We start from the raw sequence: 21,089 nt of genomic DNA on the forward strand, positions 1-21,089 counted from the left end.
AAGAGTCTTGGGATCGGATCGTGGTCTTACAATTTCATTTCGGGGTTTGGATCACCCTTCACTTTGATCATGAAACGCAGATAGGTGTTCTCCAAGAGCTCGGTATCCTTCAGTCGTACCAAGAAGATAGGCGCGTTGGCCTCTGCTCTTGCTTTCTTCTCCTCCGGGGTGACTGCAATCAGTAGATCAATTTGGATCAATAATAAATGATTGGAGTAGTAGTCAAACGTTGCAGGGTGTTTTTGTCTCGTAACAGTGGAATATGTCATGTGCTGCTGATGGTATCGAAAAATTAATAGGACTCATCCATCGTCCACGTTTCTTTGGGAAACGATAATTATTCTTTTTTTCTCAATTCGTGGGTAAACAATGAGAAAATGGATCATGAATTTAGGCGATTAAGGTAATCCGATTGTACAGTTGGGAGCTGGAAAGGTGACTCTTGGATTAAGGAGAATGGGTCAACTGAAGCGTCTAACCCAATACGATCCGTTATTCCTTCGAGAGGTCAAATTCTCAGCTGCGCACAGTAGTTACGCAACACTGATCGATTCCTTGAAAGCTTGTTGAGTCAGGAGTCATCGTTTCAGCAGTAAAGAGTTTCTAGAAACCTTAGCAACGTTAATTTACTTACGTTGTTGAACAACAAGCTGAGCCGTGCAAGTGGATTGACCCTGGCTGTTCATAGCTCGGGCGATATAGATACCAGAATCCGATTCCAGCACATTTTGAAGCGTGAGTTTGAAGGTTTTCCCAACCGCGGATGCTGTTACGCGATCAGCCAGTCTATCTTCTAGGGGTTTGTTGTCTTTTAGCCATTGCACCAATGTAGTCGAGTCAGTGTGCAGCAGGGTGCACTCGAAAACGGCCATTTCTCCAGCTGCTCGAAGACAGGGTGAACAATTAACGGGGTAAGAGTGGTGTATTATAACGAGGACCGTTTGTTCTAATGGTTAAATTTACCCGATAATACAGGTGTTCGAAAATATATATATATATATACAAGAGTACTCGATCTTTATAAAAAAGATTGAAGGGAACTATTTGAAAATGCAACAACAATCAAACATTGTAGCAATACGTAATTGATTTTTGTACAAAAGACTGTAGGGGTCAAATCTTCGCAAGTCTGGAATGTAATCTAACGACAGTGATCAAAACTGAAATAGTACGTCTTGATAAAAAAAGAAAAATCTTAATGAATGTGAACAATAGCTATCAAGGCTACTGTCACACGGTATACAAACGTTCTTTCTACATTTTACGAATTCGTTGTTTGTTTTGTTTTTGTAATCTCGTCTACTTAATCGACGATGAGAAGCGTGCTACGTGTAGATACAAGTTAACAGTGACAAGATTAAGGACACAAAATAGTTTCCTACGTAAAATTGGAGCAAGTGATGAAATGCTTGTGAAAAAGAGGTATGAGCGAAAATAGTTGCTACTTGAAAAATATACAGATACAGTAAAGCGAGATCGTGTTAAATCGATGAGGTGTGCAGGATGATCGACAGTGGCGTGAAACGTGTGTGACGTGGTCCATGTGAATGATACAGTGTAACAACATCTAGGATTAGCAGTGAAGCTCAACCAACCGCCTAGTGGAACGTGTAGAAGCGTTTTTACTCAGCTGGCTAGAAGAAAAATTTGAGAAGAATATAAAGTATCTCGGTGGTACAGTACGACAGAAGACTGAGAGAATAGTGCGCAGTACAGTGGATGATCAGAAATAGTAGACAAATTGCGTGTCACTTTACCTACGGCGTGTATCAGTGCCACGTTATTTTCTGGTATCGCTAGAACAGTAAAAATGTGTCTTATGTCACGTGCTCGGTTCTCCAGCTTTGAATGGAAAATAATTTATTTAGTTTTATACGATAGTAAGTTTTCTGAGATCAGTGTCGACACTTGGAAAGACACTTACTCTTGAACTGTGAATGAAAGTTCAAATGATATTTACACCCGACGATATGCCTGTTTCTAGTTTTCGTTCAACTATTGGACAAGTGATCGAAACTTACGAGTGTAGATCTTCGATTTATTTTTCAACAATCCCTCATGATTGCACCACAGTTTGCACCCAATTGCAACTTACGTTCTACGTTGCTGCCTTCTATCGTTTTGACGAACACCGGTTTCTCTTTTCCTTCGGTGATCCTCGCAGTGTTCGTTTTGCTTTCCATCGAACCAGCAGCACCAGCTTGGTAGGAACTCGAGCTGGACTCCATCTTCATCGCGCTGGACTCCATGAACGCGGTGGTGCCATTGCGGCTGCTGGACACGGAGGAGTATTCTATGGAAATTAACGAAAAAGGAAATATATTAAATGCAGGCGCGATAAATTAACTAGCGTAACAGGTATTAGAAAGCTCGAGAGAAGAATCATTCTAGTTGGGGCAAGATTAATTGGCTGCTCAAGGTCACTCGAGTATTAGAAAGCATTAGAAAGCTCGAGAGAAGAATCATCTTGGTTGGGGCAAGATTAAGTGGCTGCTCAAGGTCACTCGAGTACCCTCATCGTACAGAAGACAGGTCCTTGGTTCAATGTGTACAGTATTAAACGTAGACATTCAACAATCGCAAAAATATAAATAAACAAGACCTGGTGGATACTCCACTATCATACAAAAGCACATTACAATCAGAGGGCTACAGATTGGATCCTTCTCTAGTCAGATGGCTACTTTGAGTATAATATTCCACCCTAATGGGTCAATCCAATCTCAACTGTCCATGATCCAACTGACTTCACAATTTTAGGTATATAGATACTTGTTTTAGGTATTAGGTACCTTCCACAACTTTGGAAGAGCTGCTGTATCGACTTGCAGAATATCTTCGAGACATGTCTGCACTCTCTTCTTCAACCTTGGCCTTTTTAGTATCTGGGTTGCCTGGGTTCCCTGGGTTCCCTGGGTTTTCTTCTTTCCTCTTCTCAGCAGCCTTCTCTTTAGGTCCTGGATTATCTCGAGCCTTCTCTGGTCCTGGGTTCTCTTCTTTCTTCGGTCCTGGGTTATCTTGGACCTTCTTTGGTCCTGGGTTTTCTTGGATCTTCTTTGGTCCTGGGTTCTCTTGAGCCTTCTCCGGTCCTGGGTTCTCTTCTTTCTTCGGTCCTGGGTTATCTTGGTATCCTTTGATCTCCTCCTTCGTTTCTGGTACCTCGGTTAACTGCAAATCGTCTGCGGCGTGTTCAGCAAGTGCTACCACGTCGCTCGCGTACTGTCGGATTTCTTTCAACCAGCAGACCTTCACAGGATCCTTGTGAGCCACCAAAGTGATTGGATAGGCGGGATTCGCTGGACAGTGTAACTCGAAGGTCCGTAGATCCTCTGGGTGATCCTTCACCTCTACTTCTGGCAGCTGGAATTCAAATTTCTTTTTAAGAAGTGTACTTTACACACGGATTGAAGACTTTAAGGCATGGTGCTGGTCCAAAAGAGAATATAAATCTTAATATGGTACGAATCAGGACTGTATCTAGGTACTCTGGTGCCCAAGGCAACAATGAAATACAACACTCGTATATGAGTATTTTATATTATCGTTGAATTTTTTCAGTAGACAAAAGTAGATTTCAGTAGAAAAGTAGACAAAAATTATTCTAAAATGTTGAAATTGTTAATCTTATTTTTCTGTTTACTTCAATATTGATTAAAATTGTATACTTTTACTCCGTGTTATGAGATGGTCTCGATAGGAATTGATGCTTCTGTTAATAAAATTCAATATTTTCCAAAGTATACAAAAGTAGAACAATGACGAAGAAATGTTCAAGCCTCGATGATCATGTCAGTGGGAGAATAGATTCTAACGTTGAATCGTATATATAAAAACGAAACAGCTAGTGTATACTCACTCGAATAATATCTTTCAGAACGAAAACCGATCTGTCCTCTGATATTCGTCTGACCTTGCAGACGAGTATGCGAGCTTTAAAGAGAAACAGGTACCTTTCCTTGCTCTTGCCGTCCTTGTCGATCACTGTGTACCACTCCTGTTAACATTATACTCTAATTGTGAATCAGGTCTAAATTTCATTTAAACATAATCGAACTACTAACGTGTGTGAGCAGTCTGCCAAGCTTGTGGATATTTCCTTTGTATCCTTCGATATTGCTTATGAACTTGTTATCCGTTGCCCTGTGTGGGATACCTAGCATCAACTCCAAAGCCTTTTGGAGGTCGTCGCAGTTTTCGCCTAGTCGGGTCGAATACTTCACCAGCTCCTGAAGGATTCAATATTATGCAAAATTTCAGACTTCCAAAATCCTCTCAAGCTTTTAGGAGTCAACGATCGGTAGAGACACAGGAGAGATGCAAGGAAGAGTACTGTCGTGAAAAATTTAGGAAGATGAGGATACTCTATTAGCGTAGAGGAGATGTATTTTCTTTTTTTCAAGTTGGAACTGATCCATCGACACACAACGATAGAGAAAACCGAAGAGACTACATTAATCGAAATAGTGGTGTCAATTTTCGTTCTTCAAGTTGTAACAGATGTTGATTTTGGTTATTTATATTCCACAAATTGGAACAGTCCTATCGATACCAATTGTCAGAGTTCCAGAAGAGATGCAAGAAGTGTTGGGTGACACGAAGGATCGAGAACAATGTTGCATCGTTGAAAATAGTTGGGGTTGTTGATTCTGACGATGTTTGTTCTTCAAGTTGTAACAGATGTTGATTTTGGTTATTTATATTCCTCAAATTGGAACAGTCCCATCGATACCAATTGTCAGAGTTCCAGAAGAGGTGCAAGAAGTGTTGGATGTCATGAAAGATCGAGAAAAATGTATCGTTGAAAATAGTTGGGGTTGTCGATTCCGAGGATGTTTGTTCTTCAAGTTGTAGCGGATCTATGGTAGAGTTTTTCTACGATAGACGAGCAGCGAGGGAAAGGATAACGCGTCGCGAAGATGACCCGTTTTTAGCTCGCTAAATCCGTACGGCGCCCACTCGTACGCACACCAAGAAGAAACGTTCTGTCGCAGTATTACAACTATACCTCGTCAAACTCTGTGGTCTTTCCTTGATCTATATCTACGCGTACCATGGGTGCAAAACGACGGTATCGCGGCGAACGATCGAATGTTGCGTGGCAAGACGTCACGGAAGCGTACTAATAGAATGAAGTATTCCTGGCATTTTGTGATGTCCCACAACGCTCTAATCGTTATTTTCGAATGGAAGAATTCGCTTCCGCGTAACAATAATTATTAACACGTCCTCCTCGCCCTGAAATCGTACGCGACGCGAATCACTGGAATTCGAGAATAAAATCAAAATTTATCTCGAATTTCTCATCTCTCCTCTGTTTAAGTTTCTCAAAATATCGTCGACACCTTCTGAATATGTATTCGTAATAATCAAAATTCGTTGTTAACTCGACAAAAGGTGTTACAGTGTTTGTCGCAAGGTCGTTGTCAGGGTTGGTGTAATTATAATTATAAAATAATCTTTAGAATTGTAGAACAATTGCTGCATCGATTATAAAATAATTTCTAGAATTATAAAATAATTCCTACAATTATAAAATAATTTCTACAAGTATAAAGTAATTCCTGGATGAATTATAAATTAATTCCTACAATTATAAAATAATTCCTGGATAAATTGTAAAATAATTCCTACAATTGTAAAATAATTCCTGGATAAATTGTAAAATAATTTCCACAATTGTAAAATAATTCGTGGGAAATTTTTCTAGAAAATAGCGAGTGGAATATTTTGGAAAGATTTACCAGAAAAATGTCCAATATCGATTCGGAGTTTGTTTCCGGCGTTCGTTTTCGTTCTTCGGGCAGACAGCCCAGACTTTCGTCGAGGTAATCCGCACACTAAGCTAAACATGTATCGGTAATGGAACGAGATTAACGAAACATAATAGCTATTGGTCAAACGTGTCGATGAGTTAATTTTCTCTAACTTTGTGGTCGAATAACTGTCGAAAGACATTCGATCGTTCGGCGGGAAAACGTTTATCGGTCGATGGGTGGGTTGACCGACCCACGAAGAGGAAATTACGTTCCAGGGGACAATTAATCCTGCGGTATGCGTTTTCAAGGCGAACCGGGAAGTATTTTGGCGCCGTGCTATTTTTGTCCGAATGAAATTTGGGCACGGATATAGGTCACGTGCGGATTTTACAGGTCGCTCTGTCTGTCATCGAGTCGATTCGCTTTAAATACCAGTGTGTGTAGCACTGGTTCCTTTCAACATCGATAATGATCTGTCCGTGAAACAAAATTTTCAAAATAAATCAGCCGGCCAAGATGAAATAACATCCTTCGCTCTCGAGACGAGAATCTTCGACTTCGAGTTGTTTCCTCGATGTGATTTTATTAATCATCGCAGGCTGTGTGAAAAAATTATAAACATTTTACTCCAGGAAATTCTGATCAACTCTGTACAAGCGTTTCAATATTTACAATCTTTTTCACACGTACTTTGGAAGGTTTGATAACAATCTGAACATGTCGTTCATTGATATATAATACTATACTGGAGCAAAAAATGTTCCATTGTATTCTTCATAAAAAGAATTTCTAAATTTATTTAAATCAATATTTTGCAAAATCTGAGTGTTGCAAGTGCTGTTTACAATATTTTTCTCCCCCTGTCGGACATACAGCTGTAAAATCATGACAAAGTTCAAGGACAAAGTTCTATTAGTTACAATTTGTTCACGATGCTAAACACGAATCGTTGTCGATTATTTTCCAAGGATCCACGACATTCAACGGCCATTGAACCGAGATATTTCTCGAATCGAAGAATGTGTACGAGATTCTGGCATAATCTATCTCTCGGTCGCAGATCGGTACAGCCTACGTCAGTATCGATTTTCAACGCCCCGAGAAGACCTGTAAATCTCGAGGCTCTCACGTTGGAAAGTGTACACAAAATTTTGAAAGGCTGATAACGAACAACGATGCACGAAGCATCGAGAGACGCGAGGAGAGCTATCGTGTTTCAGCAGCGTCTTTATATGACGAACGGTTTGCGTGTGTTTTATGCACAACTGCTGGAATGCTTTCAAGATACACTCGGCACGCTGTATTTCCGTCAAACACCCTTGAAATGTATTTCGGATCAGGGTTCGCGGCTGTACGAATAATTTCTTTTCGGGACGGGAGCACGAGGAACGATAACCACGGTGAAAATTCTTCTAACGTTAATAACGTTACCTTGAGCAGGAGCTGGTAGTCGTTTATGCGTTGTATCGGAAGTTTCAAGTGTTCCGATAGACTCTTGTCGTCACGGAGAGTCTGGCTCAGCTCCTGTGAACAGTCAATCTTTCTGAGACTCTCGTTTACTTTCGATACGATCGTTATTGCGCCGAAATGGACTCCATAGAACGAATTAAGTGAATTAAAATGAAAGTCGGTGCCTGTGGGTTGGAAGACCTCATTAGCTACCGAAATAGTCGCGGTTTTGTATATAATAAACGACCTTGGGTCCGAGTCTGCTAAGTTGTAAATATTTATATGAAAAAATTGACGTCAAATGGTCAAGAATTGCAAGTGAAAAAATGAAAAATAATTGTACGTACGAGAGTGATAATTTTGATGGATCTATTCGTTTAGTAGATATTTCAATTAAACAAATTCATCCCCCATTGGAAAGAGACGTGGAAATACGAAAGATTGAGTATTATTTGCGCGCCATTTCGCTCTTACTGGATCTTTACAAATGAAATAAAATTTCAACGGGTTCACACGTCGAATAGAATAATTATGTAATTATTAAAAATATAATAATTTATGTGCGTATTGGAATATGTACGTAAAACGTGTGTCAAATTGAATATTAATATTATCGTGTTAATTTATAAAGTGAATTTATATTATACATATATTATAGTATATATATATATATATATAAGTTTTGCATATATTTTTCATATCTGTGTGCGTGATAATTATGTTAAATTCACAGCCAGATAACGATCAACGCAAGTTTCATTCCTAAAGGTATATCGCGAGAGACTGTTCGTTTCTCTTGCTTTCCGATTGGTCGGTTTTCGTCACATTGACCCCGTCGTTAATTTTCACAAGTGTACGTCTAAACTTATTACATCGCCCTCGAGGTACCAGCCATTCAGATTTCTCATCGCGGAACAACGGATTATCCGTCACTGTAATTCGACACCAGAACCAAGAGACGCGTATTTTTGGACATGACTGGACTTTCCACGCAACTATTTACAATCAATCGAACCGTTCTCCTAACAAACGCGAGCTAACATTAGTATTAACGACGATCCCGATGTACGACACTCCAGAAACAACGGTATCTCCAGCCACGAAGCAACACCGTCCAAGTTACATTTGCTACAGGTGGGAGATCGAAAGATGACCCCCGGAAGGAATCACGCCCCGTATCGGGTCAGACGTTACGGTCAGACCTAACCCAGACCGCGCGAAAATTACCCGACACCATGTTCTCTTCGCACATTCGATCGCCCATTTGTGCATCAACGGTCTCAAAACTCACAAATCTCCCTCTGCTCAACTGTCCAATTTAACTGTCACCACGCACTGTGTCATTGTTTCACCATTTGCGAAAGAAAAAAAAAAAAAGAAAACTTTATCTCGCAGTCTGTTACAGCCCGGCTAACTCTTGAGTCGCTTTCAAGATAACTGGAACTCGAAGGGGAAATTTCACGAATTTTTTCAGCACCAAAAAAAAAAAAAAAAAAAAAACGAAAAAAAAAATGAAACAAATTAGAAACTTTTTTCGAGGACGAAGAAGGAGTATGTACCGGGTCGAAACGGAGTCTGTACGATGAAGAACGGTAGAGAACACGGAGGATTGGTTCCCAAGGGAGCGCTGACGCACCTTAACGGAGGTCAAGGGATGTAAACACCGTTGTTCGTGTTTCGAGTGGTCGGTTCGAGGAAGATACCGTGGCTGGTCGCAGACTGGACCGGGTCCCTGCTCTTCCGCCGATTCTCTTCCTCGAGGGGGATCCACAGTCGGTGGTTACCGAAAATCACCCGCCAGGAGACCAATACGGCCACGGCTATACTTAGACGCCGGACGAACTCGTGGACTGACCACGCACAAAAACAACGCGAACGGTCTACAGATCGTGGGCACCTTTTACTCGAAACTTCGCGCGCGTCCAGATTCTTACAGAGTCGAGGAGAATCGAAAAAGTGATTGGAGAAACACACCGGGTGTCCTTTTACCAACCGCATCGCCGTAGCGTTCGTTTCGTCGAAGTCTCGTCCACTTGGATTCGAACCGGCTCGACTTTCGCGTATAATTTCGATACCGGGCGATTCGTCTTGAAAAACTGAATCGAAAAGGTGCAACGACATTTTTTCCTACGGGTCCCCGTTTTCGAGTAAATCGACTTTCATTGCGCGCGGGGCACGCTCTTGGCGAACGCAAAAATTCTCGAGGTTCTGTTACTTTCTCCGAATATTAAATTGGGTAAATTAGTAGGTTTTGGAGTAGTAATTTCGTATATACGACGAGAGTACGGTGCACAGTTGTAACAAAATTTGCAAAAAATTTTAAGTAAGCTCCGCGTGCCCCGCGAAATTTTCGAAACCGATTTTCTCGAGAACGAAGACTCGTACGGGAAAAATTCGTTCTACGTTTTCGATTTAGTTTTTCACGTAGAATCGTTTCCTTCGGTCGGAATTATTTTCATGTTTCATCTGCAGGTATCACGATCGAATTTGTTCGACGTTTGCCCCACCCTGTTTCCTCTGTTGCAGAAATTTGGAAATTTTGATTGTAATCGTAAAAATTTTGTATGTTTGACGATCCGAGGAACGAAGGAGCATGCAAGTTCATCGACGAAATTGAAGAATGAACACGGAGTAACGACGCGAAGACCGCTAGGATCGCGAGTGTCTTTTACTTCTACTTACTCGGCCTGGTCTCGTTCTAACGAGTGTCCTGATCTCGTTCGCGAACAAAATGGACAGATAAGAGCGAATACAGCGAAATCGTGAAACGATCAGAAAATCGTTACCAACCCTCGATTCGAGTCGCTTCCAAGCAAGACACCTTTTTGCGTGTCAAACCGATTTTAATGTACGGGACGAAAATAAACGCGAATCGTGTATAAACGAAACAGGCGGCGTGGCTCGTAAATACCTACGTATAATTCAACGAGAAACTTTAATGCGCCTAATGCACACGCCTTTGAAATCGGACACTTTGAAACTAGTATCGCGCAATCTAATTTTAATTTTTCGTGTCATTAAACGATTGCGCACGAGTTGTGAAAATTTCGGTGATCTTGAGTCAAGTTCCAGAAATAACGGGTCGAATCATGTGAAAAAAACGAACAACGTGAAATAACGATACAGCGAGGTGCATGGTATAGTTACGACCACCCACGACAATAGTCGGTGCTAACGGTTACAATAAACGAGGCGTGAGATCTAACCGTGAAACGATGAATTGTCGAAGACAGTAAGGGAGACGCTTATTTCGAAATTTAAAAACAATCGCACGACGTTACCTTTCGACCGGTAATTGCAATATACCGAACAATATACCCGGTGTCCCAGAAATGAGTTACCGAAGTAGATCCATTCGTAAATAATATTTATTCCAAACAGTATATGTCTGTTCGTAACGATTGATATTTTATTCGAAATAATAAACAAGGTGTGCGATACAGCGTAGAAACATTCAAGAAACAATAAACAAAAAGTGTAATACACTTAAAGAAACAATAAACAGTGTAACGCAGTATGGTAACTTTAAAGAAAATTTATTCGAGCAAAGTTTTTCGAGCCCCGCAAAATCGCGAATATTCTACTAAACATTTTCACCCCAATTCATGGCAGTGGATCGTTCGTTCGAGTAAATACTTTAATAGAAATTTATCGGTGTAATAATTATATTCCGTTTTATTGCTCCCGATGCCAATAAATGGACAGAAGCATTCATTGGAGTAATGCCCGACTCGCGTTAACCTAACTTATCTCCTCGTAAAAAGTATCGTTATTATTTCTACGCTATTATTTAGAAGATGTTTAATAACTTTTGCGAGTAAATAACAATTATTCACGCGTAAGTGTCAACGAAAACCACGCGTGGAATCGCACTTTCTCATTCCCAAGGTGCGCGGAGCGTTCTCGAAGAGTTCGGCTCGTTATTTCTGGGACACCCGGTGCGTCGCGACTTTTACTCCCTTTCTCTCGTTAACTGCTCGCGCGAGCACGGTACTCGGCGACACCGCGGACTGCATATAGCGTGGAGCGTCGGATGGTCGATTTTCTCATCGAGTTAGGGTTACTACCGTCGGGTTCTGTCATCGCGTAATGACAGCGAGCGTGACGTCGACCGGTCGATAACGTGGCACTTTCCTCCTTTTCTTTTCGGGGCACGCGTCTCGCCGCGAGACTGTCGTGCATAAGCAAGAGGAGCGAAAGATGTTCCGCGCGTTAAGAATAAACCGAGCTATTTCGAGGGCTGGACAGACGCCCGCTTACCCCCGCTGGTTACGTAATTGCGAAATTTCCTCCGATACGCATGGACAAGAACCATCCGACCACGGAATGTCCTGGACCACGTTCCATCGTAGGTGCATCGAAACATTTTACCGCGATATTTAATCGAAGAGGGAATTTTTATTAAAAAAAATAAAAGGGAGAAAAGATACGGAGCCAAAAAAAATTACACGACCATGAAACGTACCGGACCACGTTCCATCGTACGTGCATCGAAAAATTTTACCGCGAAATTTCATCGAAGAGGGAATTTTTATTAAAAAAAATAAAAAGGAGAAAAAATATGGAGCCAAAAAAATTAGACGATCGTAAAACGTCCTGGACGATATTCCATTGTAGGTGCATCGAAAAACTTCCCTGTGAAATTGAATCCAAGGGTGAATTTTGATTAAAAAAAAAATAAAAAGAATAAAAAATGTGGAGTCCAAAAAAATGACACGATCATGAAATGTTCCGGACCATATTCTATTATAGGTGCATCTTTAAAATTTCCCTGTAAAATTGAGTCGAAGGGGGAATTTTTACTAAAAAAAAGAAATAGAAAAAAAAGTATGGAGGCTGAAAAAATTACACGACCACGGAATGTTTTGAACCACGTTCCATAGTATTGAAACATTTCCCCTCGAAATTGAATCGAGGGGTGAATTTTTATTAAAAAGAAAAAAAAGGAAGAAAAATATGGAGGTCAAAGAAATGACACGAATACGTACGAAGTGTCGACTATTTTTAAAGAACATTCGTCGAAGCCACGGACGTGCTATGCATAGATCACGCGTGCAAGATTGTTGCGGACAAATTTTGTTTTCGATTCGGTGGCAAAGATGCCGCGATATTATGGACGCTGGCGTCGCGACGGCTGACTAGAAACACGGCGGACAGAGATCTGTCTTACCGTCTCACGAAACGCGGGAAATTTGAAAATATTGCACGGGTATCGCGTTGTCGAAAGAAAGAAAAAAAAAAATTAAAAAAAAAAAAAAGATTCCCAAGGTGGACTTCGAGGATTTAATTATCGCATGACTTACCTCGAAGTATTCTCGCACAGCGTCGTTCATCTGCAGGAACTCTTGAGCACCTGGTTCGTCTCTGCAGTAGGCCACATGCTTGTCGAAATCCCTTTCCTGGAGCAATCGTGGATTTTCAGTTATTAACCGTGTGTTATTCAAATTTTTTTCAATTTCTTTTCTTGGAAAGCAATTTTTATGTTATCTCTAGACTTTCGAGTATATATTTAACCCTTTCGACGCTAGTTAGATAAATGTGACTCGTGTAATGGTTCGTTACTTTTGGGACGAATAAGTTAGATGCGAAATATCGGTGCAGGTGTCCTGGTAATATTATTTTTTTTAATCATAGCTTGGAAAATATTAAAATCTTGAAAGTCGCTTCGAAGTTGCTCCGAAAGTGAAATTACACGAAAATTGGCACTATTTGATAAATATTGAAAGAATTCAAATGAAATGCAAGTGTGAGTAATTTAGTAAAATTTTTTTTTGAAAAAAATTATAATTCTAGACATTTATTTGCTGTTGCGAATATAATATTAAAGTTAACGTTATTTAATCGGTGTCGAAAGGGTTAAAAAAAAGTAGAGAAAGGAATGGTAAAAAATAGTAAAAATATTGATTTGTATATTTTGAAAATCTATCGAATATTAAAATTGTAAGGAATTATGTTCCAAGAGCTTACCAGTCGTAGAAAAGTCTTGCCCAGCATACGTGGCTGATCTGCATAGTACTTGACACCCTCGATCAACACCCTACCGAACGATCTGAGTAAGGTTCGAATTAATTTCCACGCTAAACCACACGCCACGCCTACGTGCTGAAGGATTTCATCCTCGTTCATTTCAGTGCGACATTCAGGATACAGTGACAACGTTTATAATAAGTCGGGACCGTTAACTATTTATGAAAACCATTGCAACCACTTGTGCGTTGATTAAACCAGACAGTGTTATCCAAGGGGTAGTTACCAAAATCATTAATTCATACTTGGGGGTGGGACACGAGTGACTTGAAATATATTTTCTGTCTCAGTTGGGCCAACAACTGAACATTTCTCAACGAGCAACGACCTGCTCCGTAATCTCTTAACAAATTTATTTTCAAAAAGGTACACGTTAAAAAAAAAGAAAATAAATTTCAAAGCAACGAAATGCTTACGAGTAACCATTTAACAATTTTTCGAAAAGAAATCCTCTCGAAGTATCGAAAGATAAACGCACATTCAATTCCAAAAAAATATTTCACCGGTCGTTGTCGTTGAACAAAATGAATTCATGACGAGCATAGTGATCCGCAAGCGTGCATCGAATGTACGGTGAGGGAATAGGTGCTCCAAACTATCGAAAAAAAGCAACACTTCTGGCACAACACGAACCTAATTGGATACTCGACAGTCTAAACTGTCTCAGGAACACACACGATCACACAAAATATGCCTTACTACCGAACTTACGTCGCTTCGGTTCGCTATGGGAAAAGAAACGTAGGTTGGCGAATGTGTGCGGTGTGTTCGTGTTCGCGTCTCTCTTTCTCTGTTTACGTCGACTCCGAACGAAACGTTAACAATCGTCGCGATCGATCCGTATCGTAACGTTTACGAATGTTCCCCCATTAAGGATCGATTATTTATCGTTGCACGGTGCTTGAATTATTATTATCGCGGGACACGCTGTACGTTTAACGATGAATGGAAGGTGTTGTCGCAGTGAATTCGTTTCTCTCGCCAACTTGCCGGGCTTGTATACGTACGTGTTGTGGAAATCGGCAATTTGCTTGAGGTTCGTGAAAATGATGTCTTTGTTGTCGCGCACGATCCGTGGCACGTCCGGGTTGTCGAGAGGCTTCAAGTAACGTTCGACGACCAGCTGCAGGTCCCTGCCAAATTCTTCCTCGGTCTCGACCAGTTCTTTCACCACCGCCCTGAAGAAAGACCAACGATGAACCAAGGGAACCGTGGGTTAAACGAGCTCTTAACGCGGAGGTGACTTACTCTCTTCGAAAATGCGAGTCCTCGGGCTTGTGTCCGGCCGCTGAGTCCTCGCTGAGGGCAGTCTGCATCAAGATGGACATGGGCAGCCATCCTTCCCTCGAATCCGATGTACGAACGTACACTCTGCGCAATAAAAGCAGATCGATGCTCACAAAAGGTTTCGTATCGACTTTCGAATCGAATCGATATAATTTCGAACCGGTGACGCGATCAAACATTTCAAAATTAATTTTATCTCATATCATACTTTTCTTCGTTCCCAGACGAACGAAACTATTTTGTATTTTTTTTTTTTTATTTTAAAGATTTTTTTCTTTATTATTTCTGCAATATTAAACAAATTTCGTTGAATCTTTCTATTTAGGTACAGGGCCTCTTTCTGATTGTGCTATGGTTGGGAAAGTGTGATAGAAAGCCAAGGTGGAAATTTGGTAGGTTTGAAAAATCAATTTTTTTTCAGCTGAGGAAGACTACGTGTCTTTTATTGCTGTGTGGAAGGATATAGAAGGTGGATGTTTGGTCAGGAGAATAGTTTCTTAATTAATTTCGTTCTTTCGTCCCTTTCGATCATCCAGAATGGAAGGAGTTGTGTATTTTAGATTCTCGTCTGTATAGGAAGAGTTTTTAACATTGTGGATAATCGTTTACGTGATTTTTACAATTGAGACGGTTCAGAAAGGTTCTAGCGTGCGTTGAACGCCCATGGGCGTTCGGTTCACGTACTTCGTGAACGAAGCGCTACAGGATTCCCGCACAGAGGGGGGATTGTACGAACGTGTGTGTGTGTGTGTGCGATACATCAGACTGCTTGTCGATCAAATTTCACATTCGACGAAAATTGATCTCGGAAGTAAATTTAGCTCGAGTGTATTTTCATCGTCTGTGCTATAATCGGCCCGCTTTAAATGGTACTGGCGAATTCAAGGCTTAATGGGTCGAACGGACCGCCAACAAATTTTGCGTTCTGTTGAATGAACGAGCACGAGAACAGGGAGCCCCATCGCCTTAGTCACTATACTTAAATATAACTTTCGCCCGCCCACGCACTTGTCTATCTAGCAATTCTTTGTAATATAACGAAGAAGGTGTATTTTCAAAGCGACGAGGTTTCGTCTAATTAGTCATACTCAGGTCGGTTTCCAACGTCAAAGATAGAAGCAATCCACATCTTTGTGTCAAAATGGCGAAATATTGCAAATATCTCTATCAAGTTGTATTTTATTCCGTATAGTATGCAACATTGGATAACACACACGTCTCGACGATAATTTTCGCTTTCTCGTTACCGGTGTTACATCAAAGCGACCATTCTACGCAAAAGAACGTGTCCAGTACGTTAAATTGTTCCTTTTTTTTTTCTTATTTTTCGTTCGACGGAAAAATTGATATTTTTACGAATATTTGTCAAGCGCGTGGTTGTCTCTCGGTGAAATTCCTTAACTACCGTGTAGCATATGGCGCGATTTTAAAACCACGAGCCACCGTGGAACGCACCATATGGTGAGCACCCTATTTTTCTTGAATAATTATTTGCGGAGCGCTGCACATGGGCGCGCGTTCTATTTTTCTTGAATAAGTATTTGTGGAGCGCTCCACGTGTTTTTCACCAGTTATTATTTACAGTGGGCACTAATTGGGGGAGAATTTCGCGTTTGAAATTACGTCTCTCGTAATTTTATCTCGATCCAATTCTCTCGTAATTTCGTCTTACCCTTGCTGCGCTTGCGCACTCGTGGCCGGTGATTTTTGAACAAAACCTCCGAGCGAAGTGGCTCGAAACGCTTGATAAATTTCACACGTTGCAATAGGAGTTTATCAAAGTCACGGAAAACGATACAATCGAATTCCAATAATGCAACATCCCGGTGTAGTGGGTAGTAAATAATTCGCAAACCATTGAACGTCGCCGCTGCCAAGGTGCCAAATCGATGTTTCAGCTTGAACCTCACCTTTGCGCGAACTTATTTTCAGAACTGGCTGATATTTCGCCTTCCTCGGAATCGAGCTTGGCGAGCCAATAGAACGAGACGTTGTTCGTTAAATTACGTAATCGAAACTTATTTAAACGCGACATTCAACGTTGAAGCGAAGGTTTCTCCAAAAAGGCCGAGGAACTATTTTAAAATATTAAATTTATCATTTTGATGATTAAAAACGTTTCGTTATTAAATGAAAATACTGATTAAAGAAAGAAAAAAATAAACCGAATAGTGCAGTGTTCTTATATATTCTTGGGTAATATTATCTTGTAACCGAGCATATTCTTCGTGTTGCACAAAATCGTAAATATTTATTACGAATAATAAATATGAACGTATTGGATCGTTAAATGTAATTATAAATCCTGCAAAAATGTCCTTGTACGTTTTGCAGTGATATTTACTTGTAACCGGGCATACCCCGGTTGCATAAAATCTTCAACACTTCCATTGTATTACGTATTGTTGGATCGTTAAACGTCGGCGAGACAATATTTACCTCGTCGTAAATATTTTTACCGTACGAAAGAACACCGTTCCGTGGCAACCAATTCGCTACCGTCTCCGTTGAAACGACGATCGCGCTCTATCAAAAGATAATTTATACGGTATCGACTTTGCGACTATTCTGGCCGACGGCCAATCACGGCGAGTGTCTCCGGATATTATTGCCGTCGGATACGTAAACGTTTCCGTCTTCGTTAACGTCGTCGTAAATCGCTACGATCGGTTTTATCTTCGAAACGACCGAACTTGTAACAACCGTTTCGAATAATACCGCGCGAACAATATTCCTTGATTCCGTCTTAGTGTTTCTCGGAACGTTCTAATGTCCACCATTCTCATGCGCTTCAGATGGGATATTACTAACGGCAAAGATAACACGGCTGTGCTGGCGATGAAACGAGAAACGCCGATTCTCATGAAAACGCGCATAAAGCCACGGAGGGAATCGCTCTAATAAACGGACGAAGCGACGCGTTTCCGTGTGAAAATCAAACAACCCGCTATATCTTAACGGTCGGACAAGTCGTTTCGGTGTAACTCACCGAAGGGTGGGGAGTAGACGGCGCGGGTGGGGCGGGCCGGAGAGGGCCGGGGGGAGGGAGGGTTGAAATACGACGAGTTCATTGGCTCCGCCGTTAACATAATGCGCGCAGGCTACTGTTTGACCGGAGCACCTGTCGTTGCTATATTTCGTGCACGGATTTAGTCGTGCGCGTCCGTGTAAACGCGGTTTCGCATCGAGCACTCGCCTGTTCAATGGAGGTCTTCACTTCCCTTGCACGTACTATTTCTCTGTGTTATTGCACGGTCGTTGAATCGATGCGACGCGACATGCCCCGTTAGACTCGTTTGGGCGGATCCCCATCGGGTCGATCTATCCGGGGTCGGTCGCGAATTAGAAAACGATCGCGTCGCTCCGGTTGACGAGTATTTGGTCGAAGAAACGCGATATGTCGCCCGACTCGCACCTGCTAGGACGATATTTCAGTCACCGGTGCAGCCTTGAGAGGCCTAATGATGACACGCCCTTGGCGAAGTCCGCGAAGTTCAACGCGGGATTATCTTCGACTCCATCGCGATTAATTTTTGCCTTCCTCGTCGCTGTGACGACCTTCTTAGCTGCTGCACTTCTTGCAAGCTCTTTCGTCGTATTTTGTTTCCGGGTGTATTCACGTATGTACAGTACGCGCGCGAGAAGATTGCATTCGGAGGTACGTCGGGTTTTACTCGTTCAAGGGCCATCTCGGGCAAGTTTATCGTAGAAGGTTGACGAGTGTTTACATCTCCACTCTAGTTTACGACCTACTAATTCCCCCCACCAATCGTTGCGACGTTGGGAAAACTAATAGGCCATAAACTAGAGCGAGGGAAAATTAAAAAGGGGAGAAATTAGAGTGGCGATGAAAATTAGAAATTTGAACGGTACGTGGATATTGTCCCTGAGTAACTTGAAACCGACATAACTCGGCGTGCAATCTTCTTGCACGCGTACTGTACTTCCATCCGTGATGAAGACGTTTGACGATAACTATGAAACTTTCAAGCGTTATTCGTTTATTATACAGCGTAGCTGGATAACCTGTTAAGTTGTCAACTTTCTATCAATAGACTTGCGGTGTATCGAAGACAAATTTTTCTCGAGATCTTCTACAGTTTATCGAGAATTTCTCAGTTTCTTTAATTCTTTCTTCTCTCTGGCTTAGCACCTGTCTCGTAGATTTAGTTACCCCGGTAAAGATCGATACCGACCCTCATTAAAACTTGATATCGTTGTTGTCGCATTTAGTGCGACCGAAATATAAACCTTCGACAGTTTTATGCACCCGTTTGAAGCTCCAATTCGAGTTCCACCATTCGAGTTTCGTTTCAGAACGAAACTTTCGGACATTTTCTCGTCGACGATCTTTAAAGCGACCAAACTACCTATTCGCCTACGTATTTCAAGTTTGTCGCTCGGAATGGAATTCTCCAAATTCATCGATTGAATCGAGAGACTCTTGGGCGTCATACTTTACCTCAGAAGGCTGGTGTCAGAGCTCGATCGCGAAATGTTTCGAGCACGGGGGTCCGCGTGCTTCCGGCGTGGTCGTACCGACAATTTGTGCCACGCGGCCGAGTTGTCCAGCATGTCGCCGATCGTGCCGATCTCCAGATCAGGATCCAACTTGATCTTCCTACAACACGGTCAAACATCCAGGAATAGACCCGTGCACCCGGTGCTTTCCCTCGTCGTTTTAGTTGGGGCTTTCCATGCAGACTAAACATTATTCTCCGTTAATCGAAGCGGGTTAGCGGTGCGTTAAATTGCGCGCGGAGAAATCCCGCGATGCTTTCAGCCTCTTTCAGCTCGCCGGGGGCAGTTGCAGTTCTTTGTTATTCAGTTTACGGAGCGTATTTATAGCGGTGCTAGTCTATTTGTAGCAGTTAGCGTTCTTTGCGCGGACATCTCCCCGAAACGTGCATCCAACGGGTTCCGATCATCGGAAGTGTCTTCGGCGTCACGAATTGTTTTGCTTTCGTCAGCAGAGGGGAGCGAGGACGTAGAAGGGGTGCAGGAGGGCATTCCATCGCGTTCGAATCGCTCGTTGTCCGACTCGCGGGTCCGTAGCCCCCGCGAAATTTTCCATCTGGCCGACGCCACTCGCGCTAGTGCGCGAGTAATGCCGGCGAAACGTCGTTCGCGTAAAAATATCGCCGCGAAAATAAGCAAAGGGGAGGCCTACACGGGGTGATCCCTCACGTTTTGACACGACGGATTGACCGCGCCCACCGTGTCCCTTTACGACTTCGCGACGATCGTTCTCGAGCTCTATTAATATCGTCGTCCTCTCCATTTATTCCAATTAAAATAATCACCGGAATCTGTAATTTTGCGAACGTGGAAGATCGATGAAATACGCGAGACGATTCCCCTTACCCCGGTTTCAAGTACAGATTCGGGAAAATCCCGTATCCAGTCGGTCTTAAGGATCCGGTTGATCTCCGGAAGTGTCGATCGCTTGTTTGACACTCGACAGACCGTCTCGAAAAATATTCATGTTTTTTCGTATTACGTAATAACAAAAAATATTGGATCTGTATTTTTTTCATTGGACACGACCCAATTTCGAGGATTCGCGTTTTGTGTTACTCGACGAAGAACCGGTTCGACGTTGTCGCGAGTGGTTTACAGGGTTAAAGGAGTGCCTCGCTTAATGTTCGAAAATCGGGGATCGTTATCAATAAGCGAGGCATCCGTGGAGAATTTTTTGTTTTGTGTTCGCATAGGTGTGTGTTCTTGGAAGTGACGGTTCTCCGAATCGAAGAAACGGAAACAGAGGTGGGGATAACTACTGATCTTGTATCCGAGCAACAAATGTTATCCATGCTCGGGACGTTACGGTGATTTTTAGTCATACTTGTATCCTTTTGCAAACCATACGAAATTAGCAATGTTAATGAACGCCATCGTAACGCATGCGTGTGTTACAATGGCGGTGTGTTCTCTTCGTCGTTTTTCGACCCCGTAACACGGTGTCGCATTAACGGAGGCGCCAGCGGTTAATCAACACCATGCGATCACGTGTTCGTGTACGACAAAAGACTTTTCCGAAAGTGACAGATCGCGTGGCTTCATCCGTACACGCGTAGACTATATACGGCCTGCAGCGGGGATTATTTTCGGCCGGCCGCACGTTGCACACACGCGCACCACACACGGAAATAGATTTTAAACGCGCGCGCCCCTGTGCTTCGACACGCGGAGTCAACGATCCAATAAGACAGCGTGGAAAATTTGTTTTTCCTTTCGTTTTATGAAGCGTACTGACTGGAGGCTGCTTACTTGGCTGGATCAGCATATTCGAGGGCCTCGACGATGTCGCCGACGTTCACGGTGAAGCCATCTGTCTCGCTTTTGTAATCCTTCACGACGATATAGTTGTCCAAGGATTTCTGTAACAGAGAGGGAGACTGGTAGTGACGCGGACTATTTACGAAACTTCTGTACAATTTGGAAAATTTCACAACATTTTCAAGGTGCGTTCGTTACATTCGAGGTCACACGAGTAACTCTACACTTCACCGACCTCCACGTACTTATTAACATTTTAAACATTTGGATCTAAAGAATATATATCAAGAA

The 21,089-nt window shown here is 42.1% G+C and overlaps 1 protein-coding gene across 6 annotated transcripts in view; it reads right to left on the minus strand.

Annotated features, from left to right (window-relative positions):
• Obsc (Obscurin) overlaps positions 1-21,089 on the minus strand; it is a 45,045-nt gene that overhangs the window by 17,307 nt on the left and 6,649 nt on the right. For 3 of the 6 annotated variants that reach the window (XM_076309785.1, XM_076309790.1, XM_076309789.1), the window contains exons 2-15: positions 20,790-20,899; positions 18,982-19,140; positions 14,481-14,603; positions 14,240-14,410; positions 13,173-13,254; positions 12,509-12,604; positions 7,188-7,280; positions 4,062-4,226; positions 3,857-3,994; positions 2,793-3,360; positions 2,096-2,293; positions 1,758-1,796; positions 635-880; positions 31-172 (exon numbers count right to left, since the gene is read on the minus strand). In XM_076309785.1, coding sequence (XP_076165900.1) covers positions 31-172; positions 635-880; positions 1,758-1,796; positions 2,096-2,293; positions 2,793-3,360; positions 3,857-3,994; positions 4,062-4,226; positions 7,188-7,280; positions 12,509-12,604; positions 13,173-13,254; positions 14,240-14,410; positions 14,481-14,603; positions 18,982-19,140; positions 20,790-20,899 — 2,330 coding nt within the window. The remainder of the gene's footprint in view (positions 1-30; positions 173-634; positions 881-1,757; positions 1,797-2,095; positions 2,294-2,792; positions 3,361-3,856; positions 3,995-4,061; positions 4,227-7,187; positions 7,281-12,508; positions 12,605-13,172; positions 13,255-14,239; positions 14,411-14,480; positions 14,604-18,981; positions 19,141-20,789; positions 20,900-21,089) is intronic. The other 3 variants (XM_076309786.1, XM_076309788.1, XM_076309787.1) reach the window with 3 other exon arrangements.

This window comes from Ptiloglossa arizonensis, chromosome 4 (assembly GCF_051014685.1).
Source record: "Ptiloglossa arizonensis isolate GNS036 chromosome 4, iyPtiAriz1_principal, whole genome shotgun sequence".
NCBI lineage: Eukaryota > Metazoa > Arthropoda > Insecta > Hymenoptera > Colletidae > Ptiloglossa > Ptiloglossa arizonensis.